The following is a 20,683-nucleotide window of genomic DNA, read 5'->3' as shown; positions in this document are numbered from 1 at the left end:
TGGAAAAGCAAAATGCTGCTGATTTGTTTGAGAATCCACTTGAAAAAACTTTTTAAGAGCATGAAAATTCAGGATTTTTCTCCTCCCCCAAATCTTTGAGTAAAATTGACACTCCGTGGGTGCCTGGTTGGCTCAGTGAGTTAAGTATCTATCTGCCTTAGGGTCAGTCTTGATCAAGTCCTGCATTGGGCTCCGTGGAGAAGTGGAGCCTGCTTCTTCCTTTCTCTCTGCTCCTCTGCTCCTGCTCTCTTGATCACTCGCTGTGTATCTCAATTAAATAAATAAAATCTTTTTAAAAATTGACACTCCAGGAAGATATTTCCCTCTTGGTTTTGCATATTTTGTGCATGTTAAACTCTTTTCCAATCAAGAAGCAGGGACTTCAGGGTAATCAATTGATATGGAGGACATAGTTTTTAGAAGAGCTTTCTGAATTATTGCTTGACTAAAAACCACTTGTCTCTTTGTTTTGCAGTAAGGAAGGCAGTTATTCCTCCCCTTTAATTAAACCTAGGCTGACAGTTTTTAGTGTTCTACAGTTCTGTTTTGGATTTTTGTTTTGATTGTGCAAGAATTATAAAATTGTTTTGTAAGAATCATGAGATTATGGAACTTTAGTATCTAATTTGAGATAAATGACTAAATAAATTTCATGTTTACAATATAATGTGTTTGGGGGAATCTGTCTGGATGACTATATTTCTTTAATTTATTGGCATAAAAATAGATTATTGACTCATCACCACCATTCTTATTTCTTGATAATGTGGGAAAACATGAGCAGAATTAAACTATTAAAATAAATGTGGTCGGGGCGCCTGGGTGGCTCAGTGGATTAAGCCGCTGCCTTCGGCTCAGGTCATGATCTCAGGGTCCTGGGATCGAGCCCCGCATCAGGCTCTCTGCTCCGTGGGGAGCCTGCTTCCTCCTCTCTCTCTGCCTGCCTCTCTGCCTACTTGTGATCTCTCTCTGTCAAATAAATAAATAAAATCTTTAAAAAAAAAATAAATAAATAAAATAAATGTGGTCAACCAAATATAAGTCAGTATGTATCTCTTGATTTCATTTCTATCCATTATTACTTCCTTTTTAGCTTTAAGGAAACTTGTCATGAGTTTGAATCATATGATTGCTTTCAGAACTATTGGCCATTTGAGTTAACAGGTTTTAAGAGAAGTTCATGTTTTGAATAAAATGTTGTAATTAACTTTTCTTCCTATTTTTTGTAGTGGGAAAAATATTTAAGTGTAGAGAATTATATAATTAGTTTAATATAGTATCACTCAACCTCCGCTAATACTAATTCCTTGCTAATATGATTTATCTATATCCTTTGTCATTTGGCTGTCAGTTATCTTGAAGCATATCCTATATAACATATCACATTTCATCTGTAAATACATCAGTCTTAGGACTTAAAAAACATCATTACATCAAAGAAAAATTAGGAATAGTTTCTTCAAATCAGTTACCCCATTAATGTTCAGATTTTTCTAATTGTGTTTATTGCCTTGTTTTTCATTTCAGATTTATTTGTTGTTGAAACTGGGTTGTTTGTAAAATACAGTTTCCCACAGTCTAGATTTTACTATTGTATCCCAGTTGGCATAGTTCTGTTCCCTGTGTTTCTTGTGAGTGATAGTTAGATTGAGAGGCTTGAAAAAACCTTTTTTTGACAAGAACACAGCTCATGGTCTTATCATGAGGTTCTATCATAAGGTATAATAATGTCTGATTATCTTTCTTTTTATGATATTAGCACCATTGTTATACGAGTCCATTATTTTATTAAGAGTTATAAACTAGGGGTATTCCAATCACATCATTTTTTCCTTTAGTTATTGACTAGAATATTTTTATAAAGAGAAACCTCCTTTTCACCAATTTGGTTACCCTGAGATATTTTTCATATAAATAAGATGGAATAAATAATGGATTCTTTCCCTTTTCTTAACCTGTTTTTTTAAATAGTTCTCTGATAGCCTCCAAAGTTGACTAATACTTTTTTGTTTAACAAAATATGATTTGTGTTCTGTTCATAATATCGTTTCTCCTCTCTCTCATCTCTCTCTGTGTTCTTTAGGGATAGCCTGATTCTTTTGGCATTTAAGTATATTCTTTTTCAGAACTCCTGTTTCACATCTGGATAATGCAGTTTCATTTGGAGATTGTTATTCCACACATCAGAATATAACACTGTGAACACAAAATATTTGAATTGATAATGTTTCTTAGGGATTCTTTTCAAGACATTTGCTGACAAAGTCATAGTACAGAGTGACTAGAAAGACCTAAAATTGCTTCTGAGATTACCACAGCTTTTCATTCACTATGACTCAAAATGAGAAGGATGGTTCAAAGTTGAGAATTTTCCTCGAGACCGTGTACCTTTTACAATATTATCTTGCATTTGAGCCTTTTCAATCCAAACCAAGTTCCTGATTCTTTTACCTTTGTTTTCATCCTTATGTCCTAAGCTGATTGAAAAAAAAACAATGTCTTCAAAAACAAGAGTCCACAAAGTAACTGAAACATGAGTCACTCAATGTCCTGAGGAAATTAACATTTTTCCTGTGGTAAAAATTTATCCATCCTAATGTTGAGATTTCAAGGGGCTTCCTGACCACAATTTGTTAAAAGTTTTAACTCTGCACAAAATAAAGTTGTATTGAGATTAAAGCAACACCCTAAATAACAGAAGGTTTCCTAGAAAAAAAAATTTTTTAATATTTTATCTAACAGTTCTACTGGTGAATACTCATTACCAAATCATTTGAAAAGGGGGAAAAAACTGGCAAAATAATTGTAAGTAGAGATGCTAGAGAACTAACATTAATTTCTTATCTGCAATGCACCAGGTATTGTCTAAGAGTTCAATGTATATTATCTTGCCTGGCATTGCATATGTCAATATTAGAGCCAGGATTCACAGTTATGTTCTCTTGATTATGTAGTGTATGCTTTCTTCCCTAACATGTGCATCTTAACATGCTTTTGGTAATGTAGAAAAATATAGATTTGATCTGTTTAGTGACACTGTGTTGGGAACAGAATCTCATGTGAGTATTTGGTTTTGCACATAGGGTATCGGTACAGCAATTGGAGAGCTGCCTCCATATTTCATGGCCAGGGCAGCTCGCCTTTCAGGTGCCGAACCAGATGATGAAGAGTATCAGGAATTCGAAGAAATGCTGGAACACGCAGAGACTGCACAAGTAAGAACAGTAGAAAAAAAAAAACAGAATACTTTAATTATCCTTAAAGAAGTTATGCTTAAGGTGAAATTGTTAATAGATACTTTGAAGAAGAAAACTGCCAGCGTAAAAATAAAAAAGACATGGTGTGGGACAGAATATTCAGAAAAGCTGAAATATAAAAGTGATTATAATCTTAATTTTAGAATAGAGAGATACAGAAAGTCCACAAGACAACTCAGACTAAGTCAAAACACCTGACCAGAAACCAGGACAAGTTGTTGTTGCCAGTGAAGTTAAGGAGTCGAAACATTGCTTTTTCCATTATGTTTTCTTAAGTATTACCAAGCAGACAACTAACTTAATAAGGGGGACTAGTAGGTGGGTCAGGAAATAAGTCCAAAATAGTCAAACTTCTGAATAATAGAATGTTTTTGAGAATAACATCAAAATAGTTTACCATGTTTAAAGGAAATTATTTGAGAACTCCTAAACTAAGAACAGTTACAAGGGTGCCTGGTTAGCTCAGTTGGTGGAATATGCAGCTCTTGATCTCAGGTCATGAGTTCGAGCCCCACATTCAGAGTAGATATTACTTTTTTTAATTAATTTTTTTTTAGATATTACTTTTTTTAAAAATAGTTTTTGGGGGGCACCTGGGTGGCTCAGTGGGTTAGGCCTCTGCCTTCAGCTCAGGTCATGATCTCAGGGTCCAGGGATTGAGCCCCTTGTCGGGCTCTCTGCTCAGCCTGCTTTCCCCCCTATCTCTGCTTGCTGCTCTGCCTACTTGTGATCTCTCTCTCTGTCCAATACATAAATAAAATCTTTAAAAAAAAAAAAAAGTTTTTGGGCACCTGGCTGGCTCAGTCAGTAGAATGTGTGATTCTTGATCTCAGCATCATCAGTTTGAGCTCCACATTGGGTGTAGAGATTACTTTAAAATATATTTATATATTATATATATAGAAAATATATACACACACACATACATATTTTTTACTCTTTTTTTTTTTTTAAGATTTCATGTATTTATTTGCCAGAGATCACAAGTAAGCAGAGAGGCAGGTAGAGAGGAAGGGAAGCAGGCTTCCCGCTGAGCAGAGAGCCCGATTCCGGGCTTGATCCCAGGACCCTGGGATCATGACCTGAGCTGAAGGCAGAGGCTTTAACCCACTGAGTCACCCAGGTGCCCCATATTACTTTTTTAAAAAAAGAAAGGATAATTACGATAAACTTACCTTTAACAGTGGGGGGTGGGGGTTAAGGCTGAGGCCTTTAAACCTGAGTATAAACTATATATCAACCTATATCTTAAACATTTTTTTTTAAGATTTTATTTATTTGACAGAGATCACAAGTAGGTAGAGAGGCAGGCAGAGAGAGAGAGGAGGAAGCAGGCTCCCCGCTGAGCAGAGAGCCCGATTTGGGGCTTGATCCCAGGACCCTGGGATCATGACCTGAGCTGAAGGCAGAGGCTTTAACCCACTGAGCCACCCAGGCACCCTCAACCTATATCTTAATGTTATAAAATTGGTGTTTTATTCTTTGTAGGAAAATTCCTAAGAATATTATTATCTGATTGAGTCTCCATCTTAGGAATGACAATAGAAATCTACATAGACAAAAATTAAAAAGATAAAAAAGAGAGATCCCTTCCCAGATGTGTTCATGAACCTATGAAATGAAATTGTTTGAAAAATTGTCTTACTGTTTTGTATTTATAAGTGCGTGTGCCCACATAAGCACACACACATTTTTATGAGGAACGAGTTCATAGTTTTCTTCTCAGTGGAATCTGAGACTCAAAAAACCATTACCCTGAGGGGAAAGAAAACATATGTATGTATTTTTTTTTTAAGATTTTATTTATTTATTTGAGAGAGAGGAAGAGAGAGCACAGCAGGGGGACAGCAGAGGAAGAGGGAGAAGCAGCCTCCCCACTGAGCAGGAAGTCTGACATGGGGCTCAATCCCAGGACCCTGAGATCATGACCTGAGCCCAAGGCAGATGCTTAACCATCTAAGCCACCAAGGCGCCCCAGAAAACATATTTTAATGACAGATGGGCTTTTTATTTTTGTAATTTTTTAAAAGATTTTATTTATTTATTTGATAGACAGTGAGGGAGAGGGAGAAGCAGGCTTCCTGCTGAGCAAGGAGCATGTCCCTGGTGCTCAGTCCTAGGACCCTGGGATCACGATCTGAGCTGAAGGCAGACACTTAATAACTGAGCCACCCAGGCTCCCCAACAGATGGACTTTTTAAAAAGGCATTATTAGGTGGAAATCCACTAAGGACAGTTATGGTTTTTAATTGAAAACAAAATTTTCAAATATGAATATAGAATAGCCAAATAACCAAATATAAAACAAATGAACCAAAGAGTTATGAGCATTTGCTCTATGTGGAAAGAGACAAGTTGACCTTGGTATTTGCTTTGCCTTATCTATCAACCACATACTATGTCTCTTCTCCTCACGTTATAATATTTATATTAATGCTAATAATTGTTATTAATATAAACAACTTTTTAATTATTTTAATGGTTTTTAAAACCCAGTATCTAATTTGAGCCTTGTGTTAATAACTAAAATAGTATGGAAAGGTACTGTTCTTCTAATCTTACAGAAAACTTCAGATCTAGAAGTTGGTACCTCCCTAATTTTACACTTAGAAGTAGAGCTAGAACCAGAACTCAGAATGCCCATATCAGTAGTATATTCCAACTACTGAAACCATGACCATCTGTAGACTAAATAGCTGAGTATCTTCAATAGCAACAACTGATAGATCTGAAATTGTGGCAATCGTTAGTGTTTATCATATAACATTTCAAAAACTCCTTTTTTCATCTATATAATATCAACAAGCTAACATAGAATAAGTCTAGGATGCTTGTAGTTTTAAATTTTTATGCTGTGGATTGGATGCCAAACGGGTCTAAGTATTGTTCTCTGTTAAGTCAACTAATACACTGTCGCTGTTTTCCTTTTCTTTTTTTTTTTTTTTTTAACTTTTTGTTTTGGAATTAACATTTTTTCATTTGTATAATTTTTTCAGTGTCTTCTCTCCCTTCTACCAGCTCTGTAAGACACCTTTCTATATCACTTTCCACTTGGTAACACCTATAAAATATTATCAATTCTATTTTCTTTCTTGAGAGTCCTCACTCAGGAGCTACCCTCTCCCCACACAATGCAATCAGGACTGCATTCTCTTGGATTCCCTCTGCACAGTTGCTCCTTTCTCCATTTGGATCTCTTCTTCTGTTTGTGTTTGTTCTTATTTTTTTTCGTAATCTCTACCCCCAACATGGGGCTCAAACTCAGTGGCTCTAAGATCAAGAGTTGCATACTCTACGGACTGAGCCAACCAGGTACCCCTTGTTTTTTTCTTTCTTGCCTTACTCCTTCATTTTGGTTGAATACGTTCTACCATAGTTTCCTGATGGAAATTCTGAAAATTCTTTGTCGTTCATTCACACTTAATCAATTAACTCAATGTAGTATTCTATGTTGAAAATCATTTTTTTAACTTAGAATTTGGAAGTCATTGCTCAGTCATCTTCAGACCTCTGGTGTTGATATTGATGGAGCTAATGCCATCCTGACTCCTCTTCATAGGTATTCTTTTTTGGTTGTTTTATTTTCTTCTCTTGATATGTTATTCATTATCTGAGGTATGGGTCTTTAAATTTTTTTGGGAGAGTCTTTAAAATGTTATTCTACTAAACACTCAGAAGCTTGTCAATCTAGAGTCCATTAGTTTGGAGAAATGTTCTTGTATTTTTTCTGTGTCAATTTACCCTCTTTAGTCTCTGTTTTTGCTTTCTGGAATTCTCATTATTTTGGTGTGGGGCCTCCAACACTTATCCTTTTGATTTTTTTTTTTTTAATCATTTTGCTCCTAATATTTATCACATTCTACTTTGTATGCAATTTCCTCAATTTTATCTTCTAACTCTAATATTAAAATGTTTTTCCATTGTCCTGTTTATTTTCAGAAAGTGATTTGTATTATATTTTCAAGAAATGGTTTATCTTTTTTTTTTTTTTTAGATTTACTTATTTTAGAGATGGAGAGAGCGTGTGCATGAGTGTGAGCACAGAGGTAAGGGGCAGAAGGAGAAGGAAAGAGAGAATCTCAAGTAGGCTCCCTGCTGAACGTGGAGTCTGACACAGGCTCAGTCTCATAACGCTGAGATCATGACCTGAGCCAAAATCAGGAGTCAGACACTAACCAGCTGAGCCACCCAGGCATCCCAGTTTCTTACGTGTTTGAAGATACTTCATTTCTTCAGGTTTTTTGTTACTCCAGGCATGTTTTTTTCCTTTGTTCTGCTTCATATTGGAAGCTTTCCTCTAAGCTTAGTGATATTTATTTTTCTGTTTATATGTAAGAATAAGGCACATAGGCGCCTGGGTGGCTCAGTGGTTAAAGCCTCTGCCTTCAGCTCAGGTCATGATCCCAGGGTCCTGGGATCGAGCCCCACATCGGGATCTCTGCTCCGCAGGGAGCCTGCTTCCTCCTGTCTCTCTCTGCCTGCCTCTGTGTCTGCCTACTTGTGATCTCTATCTGTCAAATAAATAAATAAAATCTTTAGGAAAAAAAAAAAAGAATAAGGCACATAAAGGCTGAATGTAAGGTGTGTGTGTGGAGGCAAGTTTTAGGAGTGGCAGGCCATCTTAGTTATTGGAACCTCCATATACATCAGTTTCTGTGGCTCTTTCATTTCAGATAGTTCATTTTCTCTAGATGGATCCTCTGATTTCTTGCTTGGGGAATATTAACTTTGTTGCTGACCTTGTAAAGCTAGGCTATAAAGTAGGGTTAGAGATGGTCATTTACCATATAAACTTATCATTTAACTCACTTAGTGTTCAGACTATGGATACCTGCATAAACATGTCCTGAGCCCAGAACCTTTGCTTCACTTTGTCTAGAGACTATACTTAATTCTTTTACGGGGCTAAGGGAAGTTGTCTGTGCCAAGTAGGGGTAGGGCCTAGGGGTCTATTTCTTATACAGTCTCCTCAGGAAACCTGGATGGCTCCATCAGTTAAGTGCCTGACTCTTGATTTTGGCTCAAGTCATTGATCTCAGAGTCGTGAGATTGAGCCACATGTCAGGCTCCACATTCAGTGAGGAGTCTGCTTCTGTATCCTCTCCTGCCCCTCCTCCCACTCGTGCTCTTTCTCTAAAATAAATAAATCTTAAAAAATAAACTACAGTCTCCTTGGTTTTGCCCTACCCCAGCCTCTTCTACGGTTCAACTGAAAGTCCGTTTTGGAGCTCTATAATGCAGATCGCTTTTCTCCTCTTCCATATCCTTCACTGTAGGTTCTCAGGTATAACCTTTTTTTCCATCTTCCCTTATCTTCATTAATGCTCATTCCATCAAAGTCAGAGTTCATGTTTCTATTTTTTATTTTGGGGGTTATTATGAAGATAGGAGGTGTTCCAGCTTATTGCTGAGTAAGAAACTACTCAATATTTATTGGTTTAAAACAAAAACATTTATAATGCTCACATATATGAAATTTACTGAAAATGGCTTGACTATAAATTGGAGAATTTCTTCAAGATGGCTTACTTGACTGACAAATTGATTCTGGCTGTTGGCTTGGAGTTCAGTTGGACTGTTAGTTTGGGACCTCAAGTTACCCTTTATGGAGATTCTTTGGCTTCCTCATATCAGGGCACCTGAGTTCCAAAAACATGTGTTTGGAACTAATTTAGGTGGAAGATGCAAGGTTTCTTATGATGTAACCTCAGAAATCCTAGTCACTTTGCCTTATTTTCTTGGCCAAGTAAGTCACTAAAGCTAGCCCAAATTCAGAGAGGCAAATTAGATCCTACCTCTCATTGAGAGGAGTGAGCAAGAATTTGCAGCCATCTCCAATCTACCACAGGAACAAAGGTCTTCTTTGGTTATCTTGAAGTGGGACTCTTCCTGTGATATCATTTTTAACAGAATAGAACATTGACAAACCAGAATTTCTTTATAGGAGGAGAATGGGATGGTAAATGATCTTGAATTTATATAATGTAAGAGATTATTGAAAAGAATTTAGACATACTTCCTTGAAAGGGGGAAGTAATGAACTTGTCAAATATCCAAAAGGTTGTCTCTCCCATGTCAAGAGAATATAGTCATGCTGAGAAACTGTAGAGGTAAACTTTGTCTTAGAATTAGTGGGTAGAGGTTTCTGAGGCCCACAGTGGCTCAATATTAAGACAAAACAAAACCAGAAACCCAACTGCCTATCAATTTTAATTGTGTACAAATGGAATTGCTATTTCAAAAAGAATGAATACCTTATCTCTCTCTCTGCTATCTTCCATAGATCCATGCATAGCACTTCCTGCATTGTGTATAATACTAACTGGATGACTCATGTCATTCTTTGCAAGTTTTTGATTCTAGGATTATAAATAATACATTCTCTAAACTTGTTACCGTTTAAAAGCTCTGTCTCTAAAAACTCAGATCTTCGGGGCGCCTAGGTGGCTTAGTGGGTTAAGCCACTGCCTTCGGCTCAGGTCATGATCTCAGGGTCCTGGGATCGAGCCCCGCATCGGGCTCTCTGCTCAGCAGGGAGTCTGCTTCCCTCTCTCTCTCTTTGCCTGCCTCTCTGCCTACTTGTGATCTCTCTCTCTCTCTGTGTCAAATAAATAAATAAATAAATCTTAAAAAAAAAAAAAAAAAAACTCAGATCTTCTAGAATTTGATGAAGTAAATTATGCTTCATCTCGGACATATGATTTGAGTTCTTGAAGACTTCTGAGTCTTGAAAATACTTAATCTTTCTCTACCATTAGGGCAATAATCTTTTTTGTTCATCTGTTATGGCCCTGATTATTTTAGTAACTTTTTGACTATATCTTCTCTAATTCTGCTTTGTTTGTTTTGAGTTGTGGAAACCAGCCTGCACACAATATTTCTGATGGTTATGAGGTTTGGCTGCTTTCATCCTATAAAGGCAATAATTACAATCACTGTTTTAGGATAAACTATGTATTTCTTATTCCCTAATTTTGTATCTGCTTCTATTGAAAAATCAAGTAAGCGAAATGTGGGCATTCTGTTTCATGTCCTTTAATCAGAAATTACATATTCTTTTTTTTTTCTTAAGATTTTATTTATTTACTTGACAGAGAAAGAGAGATCACAAGTAGGCAGAGCAGCAGGCAGGGGGATGGGGGGAAGCAGGCTCCCCACCGAGCAGAGAGTCTGATGCAGGGCTCAATCCCAGGACCCTGAGATTACAACCCGACCCGAAGGCAGAGGCTCAACCCACTGAGCCACCCAGGCACCCCAGAAATTATGTATTCTTTATGAACATTTCATTTAAAATTTTTACCCAGAATTGCAGTTATATGTACATCAACCAATTATGCAGTCAGACTAGAAAAAGTGAAATAATTCATCCCTGACAACTACTGATTTTCTTTCTGAGATCAATAAAACTATGTATAAGGCCCTTAAATGAAGTGCCACAGTACAGCTCCGAAGTAGGGATATTTTTCCTGATTTGGACAGGAAGTACATTCAAGAACACACAGCCAGTGAATCTCAGAGCCATCACCCAACCCAGTTTTTCAACATCAAGATTAGTACTCTGCTTACTGTACTACAGCATAGCAACATTTTCCTCTAGGTTAATGCAATAAAAAGTGAAGAACCAATTTAAAACTTTTTTCTTTCTCCTATATTTGATTTGATTTCTTTATGGCCTTTCATTATTTTGGTTTTTTACCAGTTTTCACCAGTTTTGTGCCTTATTATGGATTTTAGCTTATGTGGGTATATTTATCCCTGTATACTTTTCCCCAGATTTAGACAAGGGGTTGAGTGAGGTTTATAACATTTCTTTATTTATTTGTGGTTATGGGAGTGGGGGTTGAATAGTTGGGGAGGGGACTGTTGCCAGTTTTCCACATTATAAATTATCTGAGATAGTGCTGATATTTTAATTCATAATTCAAAGAAGAGTTTCTAACTGTGGCTTAGCAAAAATAAGTTTTTGTTTGTTCTTGCTAACACTGTGGACTATTACTATGTCCAATAAGCTCTATTATACCTCAGCTGTTTGATACACTTTTATGACACATTCTTGTTTTTGTTTTTAATGTTTTCATTATGCAAATAAATTTATAACAATTTACAAGGGTTTTTTGGTCATTTTATTTGTAAATAGTGATCTTAAAAATATTTTTTATCTTTTCAGTAACAAATTTGTTTTAGGCTCTTTGCTTCTGTTATTTTTCCAAATTTGCATATTTTAAACTTATATAAGTTCTTAAAGTAATAGGGTTGAAATGTTGCAGAAGTAGTAAAAGTAAAAAGTGAAACCCCTGGGGCGCCTGGGTGGCTCAATGGGTTAAGCCTCAACCTTTGGCTCAGGTCATGATCTCAGGGTCCTGGGATCAAGCCCCGCATCAGGATCTCTGTTCAGCAGGGAGCCTGCTTCCCCCTTCCTCCTCTGCCTGCCTCTCTGTCTGCCTCTCTGCATACTTGTGCTCTCTGTCTGTCAAATAAATAAATAAAATCTTAAAAAAAAAAAAAAAGTGAAAGCCCATGTACCTTCTTTCCAGAGTGGAATAATAATCAACACATTCTCAACTGTTTTCTTTGGATATATAACTTTTAAAAAATAAAAACTAGAATCATACTATAAATATTAGCCTGAAGTTCCTTTTTCACATGTATGTCATAGACATTTGATGCTGATTTTTAAAATTGTGTTATTATGAAGTGACACAGGTCATTGTGGAAAATTTATGTGTGTATTTAAAAATAATTCCTCTATCCTTCAGTTGTTTTTCTAAAGAGTGAATTGTTATTTACTGCTTTGTGACTTGTTTTGAATATAAAAAATCCAATAAATGTTTTTCAGTGTCATCAAATACTTTCTACATCTTTGATTTTTATAACAACTTTCTTTCTGGTTACAAAGTATGTTCATTGTATATCGTTGAAAATGCAGATAAACAAAAAAAGAGAGAGCAAACTTCATCTAAATAGTTGATTTACCTGTTTTTCGTGTTTAGTATATTTCTGACTTTCTTATTAACATTTTTAAGGAGATTTCTTTTGTCATGTGCTTCTGCTGTTTTTCCATATTGTTTATTGTGTGTGTGTTTAAGATTTTATTTATTTATTTGACAGAGATCACAAGTAGATAGAGAGGCAGGCAGAGAGAGAGAGAGAGGGAAGCAGGCAGAGAGCCCCATGCGGGACTCGATCCCAGGACCCTGAGATCATGACCTGAGCCGAAGGCAGCGGCTTAACCCACTGAGCCACCCAGGCGCCCCTATTGTGTGTGTTTTTATTATGTTTTACTTGGATAATAAGTTTACTTTTTCAAAAATTCTAGTATCTTAGACTTTGCCTTTTGAGGTAATGCCTAAAAATTATCTTACTGAATGATTATGATTATGTAGTGAATATTCAGCCATATTTCCTTTTAGTATATTGATGGTTTGATTCATCTTTAAATATTTAATAAAATACTTTTATCTGTCATATAATGTAGAACTCTAACTTTCTCACCTTTAAGTAACTAGCTATTTCTGTGTCATTCCAACATTTTCCCATGATGTCAGTATGTTAGTTTTGTCTTACACTTTATTGCTACAAATTAGGTATTATATTTTTGTAAATAGTTATTGATATATAAAAAGATACTGTGTTTTTATTTATTTGGTAAACTGTAACTCTGCTGACATCTTTTAGTTATATCTTAGTGATTAATTTAAAAGTTTCTATAGTATTCAGTTTCACAGGGATCCAGAAGTTTATCTGAGTTTGGTCCTGGAATTTCCTCACAGATACATGCATTTTGTAAAACCCCCAATTTGATAGGAGCACTAAAATATAGAAAAGTTGGATCAGCTATAGCTAAAACAGGAAATTAAGTAAAATGAGTAATATGAGTGGGTATTTAAATGTTAAGATTGCCTGAGACTGAGGTAGAAAATGTGTTTTTTATTCATCTAGGTAAAGCCCTTTGATAGAATAAGTTTATCAGCAGGAAGAACGAAAAAAATACTTGGCTCTCATTGCTTTATCATGTGTTCTCCAACTAGGTTAAAGGGTGTATATGCTTTTCCTAGGTAATTGTTACTAGATAGCAATTTTACAGCTAGGTATTTTCTTAAATTCTAGTTTTGAGTAATGGTTGGATTTTGTACCATAGATATTTTGAGAAGAAGAGATTATTAATACATTTATTTGAATTCAGATTCTTTATGGTACCTCATTTATTTTTGTGAGTACAGTATTAGATTAGGCAGTATTTTTCCACTAAACTAACTTCCTTTTGTTCTTGGCTTTCTATCATGTTTTCACTAGATGTCTGTGGGAGGTAGACATGAATAAATGTAGCTTCCCATGACCTTGAACTGTTCTAGCATAATTTTTAAAATATAAGTCTAGATAGCTGTTTATGTGCTTGGTGGAGTATTTCATGCAAGATTTTTTTATGATTTTATTTAGAGAGAGAGAGTACATGTGCAAGCAAAGGGGAGGGGTGGAGGGTGCTCGCTTCGGCAGCACATATACTAAAAAAAAATGGGAGGGGTGGAGGGAGAAGGAAAGAATCTCAAGCAGACTCAGCACTGAGTGGGGAGGGAGCCCAAAGCAGGGCTCGGTCTCATGATCTGAGCCAAAATCAAGTGTCAGACACTTAAATGACTGAGCCACCCAGGCACCCCTCATGCAAGGTTTAATTATTCTCTTTATGATATTCTTTTGCTTCTTTGTTCCTCATTTCTGTTAATGATGTCACCGTTCTCATAATCACAGTCAAAACTGAGTCATCTGACTCCCTCCTTGTTTCCCATATCCAGTCATTCTTCAAGGCCTGTTGACTCTACCTCCTTAATATCTTCGTATCTACCCTCTCTGGTTCAGGTCTTTAACACCTCTTCCCTGAACATTTCCGTGACTTCCCAGTAGGTCTCCTCTTTACTAGTTTTGTCCCCCAATCTATTCCTGAACAAAATAACAAAAATAACTTTCAAAAAAAATACCTCTGTCATGAAACTTAGCTGCTCAAAAATCTTCCTAATCCCCAGAAACTGTTTCCTGCTGTAACTTTCTTGTGTCATTTTCTACCTTCGTTTAAAACTGTTTATGGACTTTCTGGGATACCTGTCTAACTCAGTGGGGAAAGCATGTGACTCTTGATCTCGGGGTGGTGAGCTCAAGCCCCATGTTGGGGATAGAGTTTCCTTTTAAAAAACAGAATAAAAAAAGTATCTTTTTTAAAAATAAAATGATTTCTGGACTTTTCTAATCTCTCCCAGCAGTCTGTAAACTCCTTGAGAGGAGACCATAAAAATTATTTGCAACAATACCTACCTGGTCTTGCACATACTACTCATGTGGTAGATACTTTGAATAAACTAAGAAATATCAAGAGTGAAAATGTACATTACATGAAACATGTTCATTTAATAGTCTCACTCCACTGCAAAGTAAAATGTAAACGCAGTCAACACAGATCATTTTACATAAGAAAGACTGAACTGTTCTGCATCTTTGAGTTTAATAGTCATCTGAGAACAAGACTTGAAGGTAATATAAGAAACATCAGTAATTAAGTGTCTAATAATTTTTAAATTCACAGTAAGTAAAAGAAAATTCATAAAATTCTGTATTTTAGAAACTAATGAAGTTTCTTTTTTTTTTCCATTTTATTTATTTTTTCAGCGTAACAGTATTCATTCTTTTTGCACAACACCCAGTGCTCCATGCAAAACGTGCCCTCCCCATTACCCACCACCTGTTCCCCCAACCTCCCACCCCTGACCCTTCAAAACCCTCAGGTTGTTTTTCAGAGTCCATAGTCTCTTATGGTTCGCCTCCCCTCCCCAATGTCCATAGCCCGCTCCCCCTCTCCCAATCCCACCTCCCCCCAGCAACCCCCAGTTTGTTTTGTGAGATTAAGAGTCATTTATGGTTTGTCTCCCTCCCACTAATGAAGTTTCTTGTGGCAACTTGTTTTTTCTGTAGGCTGCATGTAGCCAAAGAAAAGAGGAAAATTAGAAACATTAGGAATAAAGAAGTTTGAAAAATAAAGTAACCTATTCACTTGATGTATCATAAAAGATTAGAGTGGCCAGTATTATTGAAGCAGTGGGAAATGGGAGCATGGGGGTGGTTGTGGTATTTTTGTGTTTAAAGCTTACACAATAGAGCAGGAATTTTTACATATTTACTTGGAAGAATATGGTTTGAATAAGTTTGCTTTCCTAAACACCATCTGTCCAACTGACCTAGCTACTTGGATTCTTTTGCACAAAATATTAGGTTGCTGACTGTGTGAAATTTACTGTTTCTTGTTACTCCTATAGGAAATTAAGAATTAAGGCAGAAGTAAGAAACTTAATTTTCTTAAAACTTCTGCCTTAGGGGCGCCTGGGTGGCTCAATGGATTAAGCCGCTGCCTTCGGCTCAGGTCATGATCTCAGGGTCCTGGGATCGAGCCCCGCATCGGGCTCTCTGCTCCGCAGGGAGCCTGCTTCCTCCTCTCTCTCTCTGCCTGCCTCTCTGCCTACTTGTGATCTCTCTCTCTCTGTCAAATAAATAAAAAAATAAAATCTTTAAAAAAAAAAAAAAAAACTTCTGCCTTAAGAAACTTAATTTTCTTAAAACTTAATCTGTTAAGAGAATGCAGTTCTTTTTTTCCTAAGATTTTATTTATTTATTTGGCAGAGAGAGAGAGAAAGAGAGGGAACACAAGCAGGGGAAGTGGGAGAGGGAGAAGTAGGCTTCCTGCTGAGCTCAATGTGGGGCTCTGTCCCAGGATCCCTGGATTATGACCTGAGCCCAAGGCATATGCTTAACAACTGAGCCATCCAGGGGCCCCAAGAGAATGCAGTTTTTCCTCCATTGTTATATTGATCAGCTAGTTTTTCTGTTGAGTGTAAGTCACGAGTCTACACACCATCTTAGGTTAAGTATTTCCTCAGAGACATTTTTATGCTTTTTGGATTTAATCCCGTTTTAAGGGAGCACGTTTTTAGCTTCTGTTTAGGACTATAATATCTAAATTGATGAATATTTGCCACTTAATCTGATTTATTGAGGCTAAATCACCAAATTATGTTTAAATGCTACTATCTTTTATCTTACTAGTCGGTATTAAATGTATTTAAGGCCCCAAAAACTTTTTTTTAGGTTAATAAGATCCTTTCCTGTTCAGAAATAATGTTAAAAAAAATTACATTTTTTTTTTTAGTGAAAGCACAGAACACAAAAAATCTTGTCAGTCCTAATGGTAATTCTCATTCTTATGGCTGCTACGTTTCTCACTATGCAGTAGACTCGATTACCCAGTGAACATCCCCAAAGTGCAAGATGATAATTAAAGGTTCTTTTGACATTCTTTTGGTAATGATAGAATATGTATTTGAACATTCGAGTTTAGAGACTTTGGGAAAGCATTTAATAATGATTATTTATACACTCACCAGAGTGCTTTAACATTCCTTTGATGCTGTACTCTGTTAAGCACATTTTCCTATGAAGTGTTTGCAGTTGCCTGTACCCTATCACTGCCTGCTGGTTTTTCCCCCTGTGAACTATCTGTTCCTTTACATACAGAGATTTATGAAAGAGTTCATGGTGTGGATGACCTGAAACCTAACAGGACTATTTTTGTATACTTTAGTGCCAGTTGAACTCACTGGGTGTCAGTTGTTGCTGGGACCTGTTTTTGACTCTGTCGAACCTTTACTGGCTGTGGTTTGTCTGGTCATCACATGACTTCTCTGAAAATTCCCCCTCCCCTTCATTTCCAGTAAACTGTTTGAGTAGGAGTGAGTCAGAGTGAAACCAGCTTCCCTGTAACCACAGGGCTTGTTAAAGAATTTGTCAACGTGGACTCTAGAGGGTTTGCATTAAGCTTTGCAGTAACTGCTATGGTTTGTGTTGCGTCAGGACTTCCACAGAAAAGCTTCCTGTCCTCAAGATCTTTTCCCTGTTTGCAAGTGGTTGAACTGATCAACTTTACCATAATGAACAGTAGAGACACATGTTAAGCCCATTTCTTTATCGTTTAAAGGCATGTCAGAGCTACCAGGGTTTACTGTAGTTTCTCTTTTCAGAATCAACCACACCCAGCAGCGTTTCGTTTTTGAACAGACAGGCCTGCTAGATCTTCTTTCAGGCTGGCTCATGATTTTACCACAAAGTACCATCAAGATTAAGCAATTTTAAGTGGCCTCTTTTGAAGGATTCTGTTGCAGGATATTGCGAATGCTAGCACATTTAGCTTTGGTACACAAAGGTCACTTGTGTGGGACTCAGTGAGAAAAGGTAGCACTTGAAATAGTTCTATAGTTGTAGTTTTTGAGCACACACACTTAGCATGTTTTACTATGGAATTCTTAATGCCTCATTTTATTTGTTTTCTCAGGAAACTTTTACTTTATTTTGAACTCTTTTTCTCACCACCCTACTCCCAGACTTTTATTCTTTGTTTTCTGAGGTCTTCTCTATTTCTTTAACCCATTTTAATAGTAGTATTAACTAACTAACTGAACAGGAGTTGCAGCTTGACGCAAGCTGCTGAGTGAATGGCCACTGGGAAACTTATCTACTCACTGTACATTCCTGAATCCATTTCTTTTCACATGTGTATTTCTGTATTTAACATCGTCCTCTCAGCCAGACTTTTCTTTTAAAAATAAACTTAATGAATACATTTAAATCTATCTACCTAAAAATCATTTTTATTCTGCTTACTTTTTTGGTATCAAAATAAATGTAGAGAAAGCAAGTGGTAGAACTTTTTGAGCTTCTTTGTCTTCCCAGGAAAGAATACAAAATAGTGGAAGTTTAAAATTGTTTTATTCTAATAATTCTCACTAACTCTCAATGGTCAAATTAAAATAGAAAAAAATTTCTTTTGATGAAGGAGCACTTATAATTGAATCTAGATTTTAAAATGAAAATAAGAGGTTAATGTAGTCTAGTCATTAGCGAAGCACAGTAAGTAATAAATGATTAAGATTTTTCTTGTCAGTTTGCTTTGTATATTGGAGTGGAATATAGTTTTGTTTTACATCTGCTTTGTTCTTTTCATTTACACACCTGTTTACAGATATAGGGGGAAAATTAGCAGTGGCTAGGCATTAGGTTACCTTTGCTAAGCTAATTTAAAGATTTTTTTTCAGGTTATGTTTCAAACACCTTTTGTAAAATGCCTTCAGAAAGGCCCCTTTCATTGAAACGCGGATCAACAGACTATGTATGCTGTGGTTTTGCTCATGAGCTCACAAATCAACATAGGAATACAAACCCACTTTCTGTTATACCTGCTGAGTGCACTCAGGGGTTTTGGCCCTGGATCAGAGTTTAATGCAAAACACGGACAGTAGGATAACTATTATGCTCATTTCCTATTACAAAAGGTGTTGGGTTTTTTTTTCCTAAAGATTTTATTTTTTTGAGAGAGAGGGAGAGTGTGTGTGTGCCCAAGCAAGCTTATAGGCACAAGCACAGGGGAGGGGCAGAGGGAGAGGGAGAAGCAGACTCCCCACAACACAGAGACCCTGCCACAGGGCTCAGTTCCAGGACCCTGGGATCATGACCTGACATGAAAGCAGACGCTTAACTGACTGAGCCACCCATGCGCCCCACAAAAGATGTTTTTGTTTCTAATTAGCCAAGGTGTTTGGTTTGTCATTTTCCTGTCTTGGAAATGTAAAAACCTGACTGTCGTGCTTTTAAACTCAAGCAAAGAGGACATGATAATTAATTCAGTTCTCCCCTCAAAAGTACACATGTTTTCTAGACTTCTCTATCTCCTTCCCTCATATATCTGCATGAATTAGTTGATCAAAACCTATAAAAATTTGTGTGTTTACTAGTTCTTGAGGTAGGGACTTCAGTAAGTTCACAGCCTGTTATTAAAGCAATGCTGCCATTTGTTGGCTTTAAATTTGCCTCTCTCACATCATAAAGGGTGCCACCCTCATTCTAGCATTATAAGATTTTTTTTAACACTTCCCCTTTCCTCTTTTCATAACTCTATAGATTTCAGTTGGTTCCCTTTTCAGCCTTTCTAGAGAAAGTAATCATTTACTTTTATATCTAACAGCCCCTAAAAGTCTTTGATCCCCTTTTTATTCATGGCTCATTATCTAATTCTTTTATATCTTTCCTAACATGAAGTTATCAGATCTGCACATGATTTTCTTTTTCTTTTCTTTTTTTTTTTTTTTAAAGATTTTATTTATTTATTTGACAGAGAGAGAGATCACAAGTAGGCAGAGAGGCAGGCAGAGAGAGAGGAGGAAGCAGTCTCCCTGCAGAGCAGAGAGCCCGATGCGGGGCTCGATCCCAGGACCCTGAGATCATGACCTGAGCCGAAGGCAGCGGCTTAATCCACTGAGCCACCCAGGCGCCCCTGCACATGATTTTCTAAGGGCATTACTATACTGATGTTTTTTCAGATTTCTGCAACTGTTGTGCTTTTGCCAATGCATTTTGCTGATGTTTTTAATAAACTGTTTACTTCAATAAACCATTTACTTGGGAGACTACTCCCAGTTCCCTTTTCTTTGTTCATAATATAAAACTCTTATAACCCATCATTTTATATTTAAATCATTTTCCCCTAAATGTGTTCTCTTACTTTGGTCTACGCTGTTAATTTCTTCTTGCTCAAGTTCACATGATCTCTCAATTTATTGTCATGAATTTGGTATTTCTTACTTTAAAATTTTAATTTCATCTGTAAATTTGGGACTTAAACTCTTTGCTCCTTTTGCAGGACCATTTTTAAATTTGTTAAGGCAAAATTGGTTCTATCTTAGGAAAGAATCCCACTATCTACATGTCTTAAAGTAAGAGACAATCCCATTTATCTTTATTCTTTATTTTCAGTCTCTTAAGTTTCCTGTCCCTGATAATTTTGTAAATTCCATACTGGCTTTGTTTTCATAGCTTTGGATGTTTAAGTGAAGTTCATCTCAATTACTTTTACTTTTTTCCACCCACAACCTAATATTGTTGTTTTACATATGTAGCAGGTTGTCCTGTGCTTTTTGTTTTCTCAGTTCCAGTTTGAACTTGGAAATAAACATCATTAATTACTTGTAACCGAAATAGAATCAGTTATAAAGTGCTGAAAATGAAGAGTGATTTTCCACCCCAGCATCAAACTAAGACTTGGTAAATACCCTTTCTGGTGAGACATGAGATAATCACATGAGGAGATATTAACTTCAGACTGGAAAGAGAGAAGAAAAGAAAAATGCATGACTTGTATAATGTGTCATTTCTAGTAAATCTTGCATACTCAGACTTTTTCCCTGAGTGTCTAGAGCACTGTTGTTCTTCTTGGACTGCAGAGTCTGTTTTTATTTCAAATAGAGACTAGGCAGGCACTGATAAGAATGGATGCCTGCCTGCCCTTCCTAAGAAATACCATATGGTTTCTCTTTTTTTTTAAGTTTATTTATTTTTTTCCT

The 20,683-nt window shown here is 36.5% G+C and overlaps 1 protein-coding gene across 5 annotated transcripts in view; it reads left to right on the top strand.

The window, feature by feature from the left end:
- Positions 1-20,683, top strand: part of VMP1 (vacuole membrane protein 1) — a 141,896-nt gene that overhangs the window by 63,532 nt on the left and 57,681 nt on the right. For 4 of the 5 annotated variants that reach the window (XM_045984244.1, XM_045984241.1, XM_045984242.1 and 1 more), the window contains one exon: positions 3,084-3,215. The exons of the other annotated variant lie outside the window; for it this stretch is intronic. In XM_045984244.1, coding sequence (XP_045840200.1) covers positions 3,084-3,215 — 132 coding nt within the window. The remainder of the gene's footprint in view (positions 1-3,083; positions 3,216-20,683) is intronic. 5 annotated transcript variants of the gene reach the window in all.

The sequence above is a fragment of the Meles meles genome, chromosome 18 (genome assembly GCF_922984935.1).
Source record: "Meles meles chromosome 18, mMelMel3.1 paternal haplotype, whole genome shotgun sequence".
In the NCBI taxonomy this organism is placed as follows: domain Eukaryota; kingdom Metazoa; phylum Chordata; class Mammalia; order Carnivora; family Mustelidae; genus Meles; species Meles meles.
The sequence above is the reverse complement of the archived record's forward strand: the minus strand, read 5'-3'. Positions and strand labels throughout refer to the sequence as shown.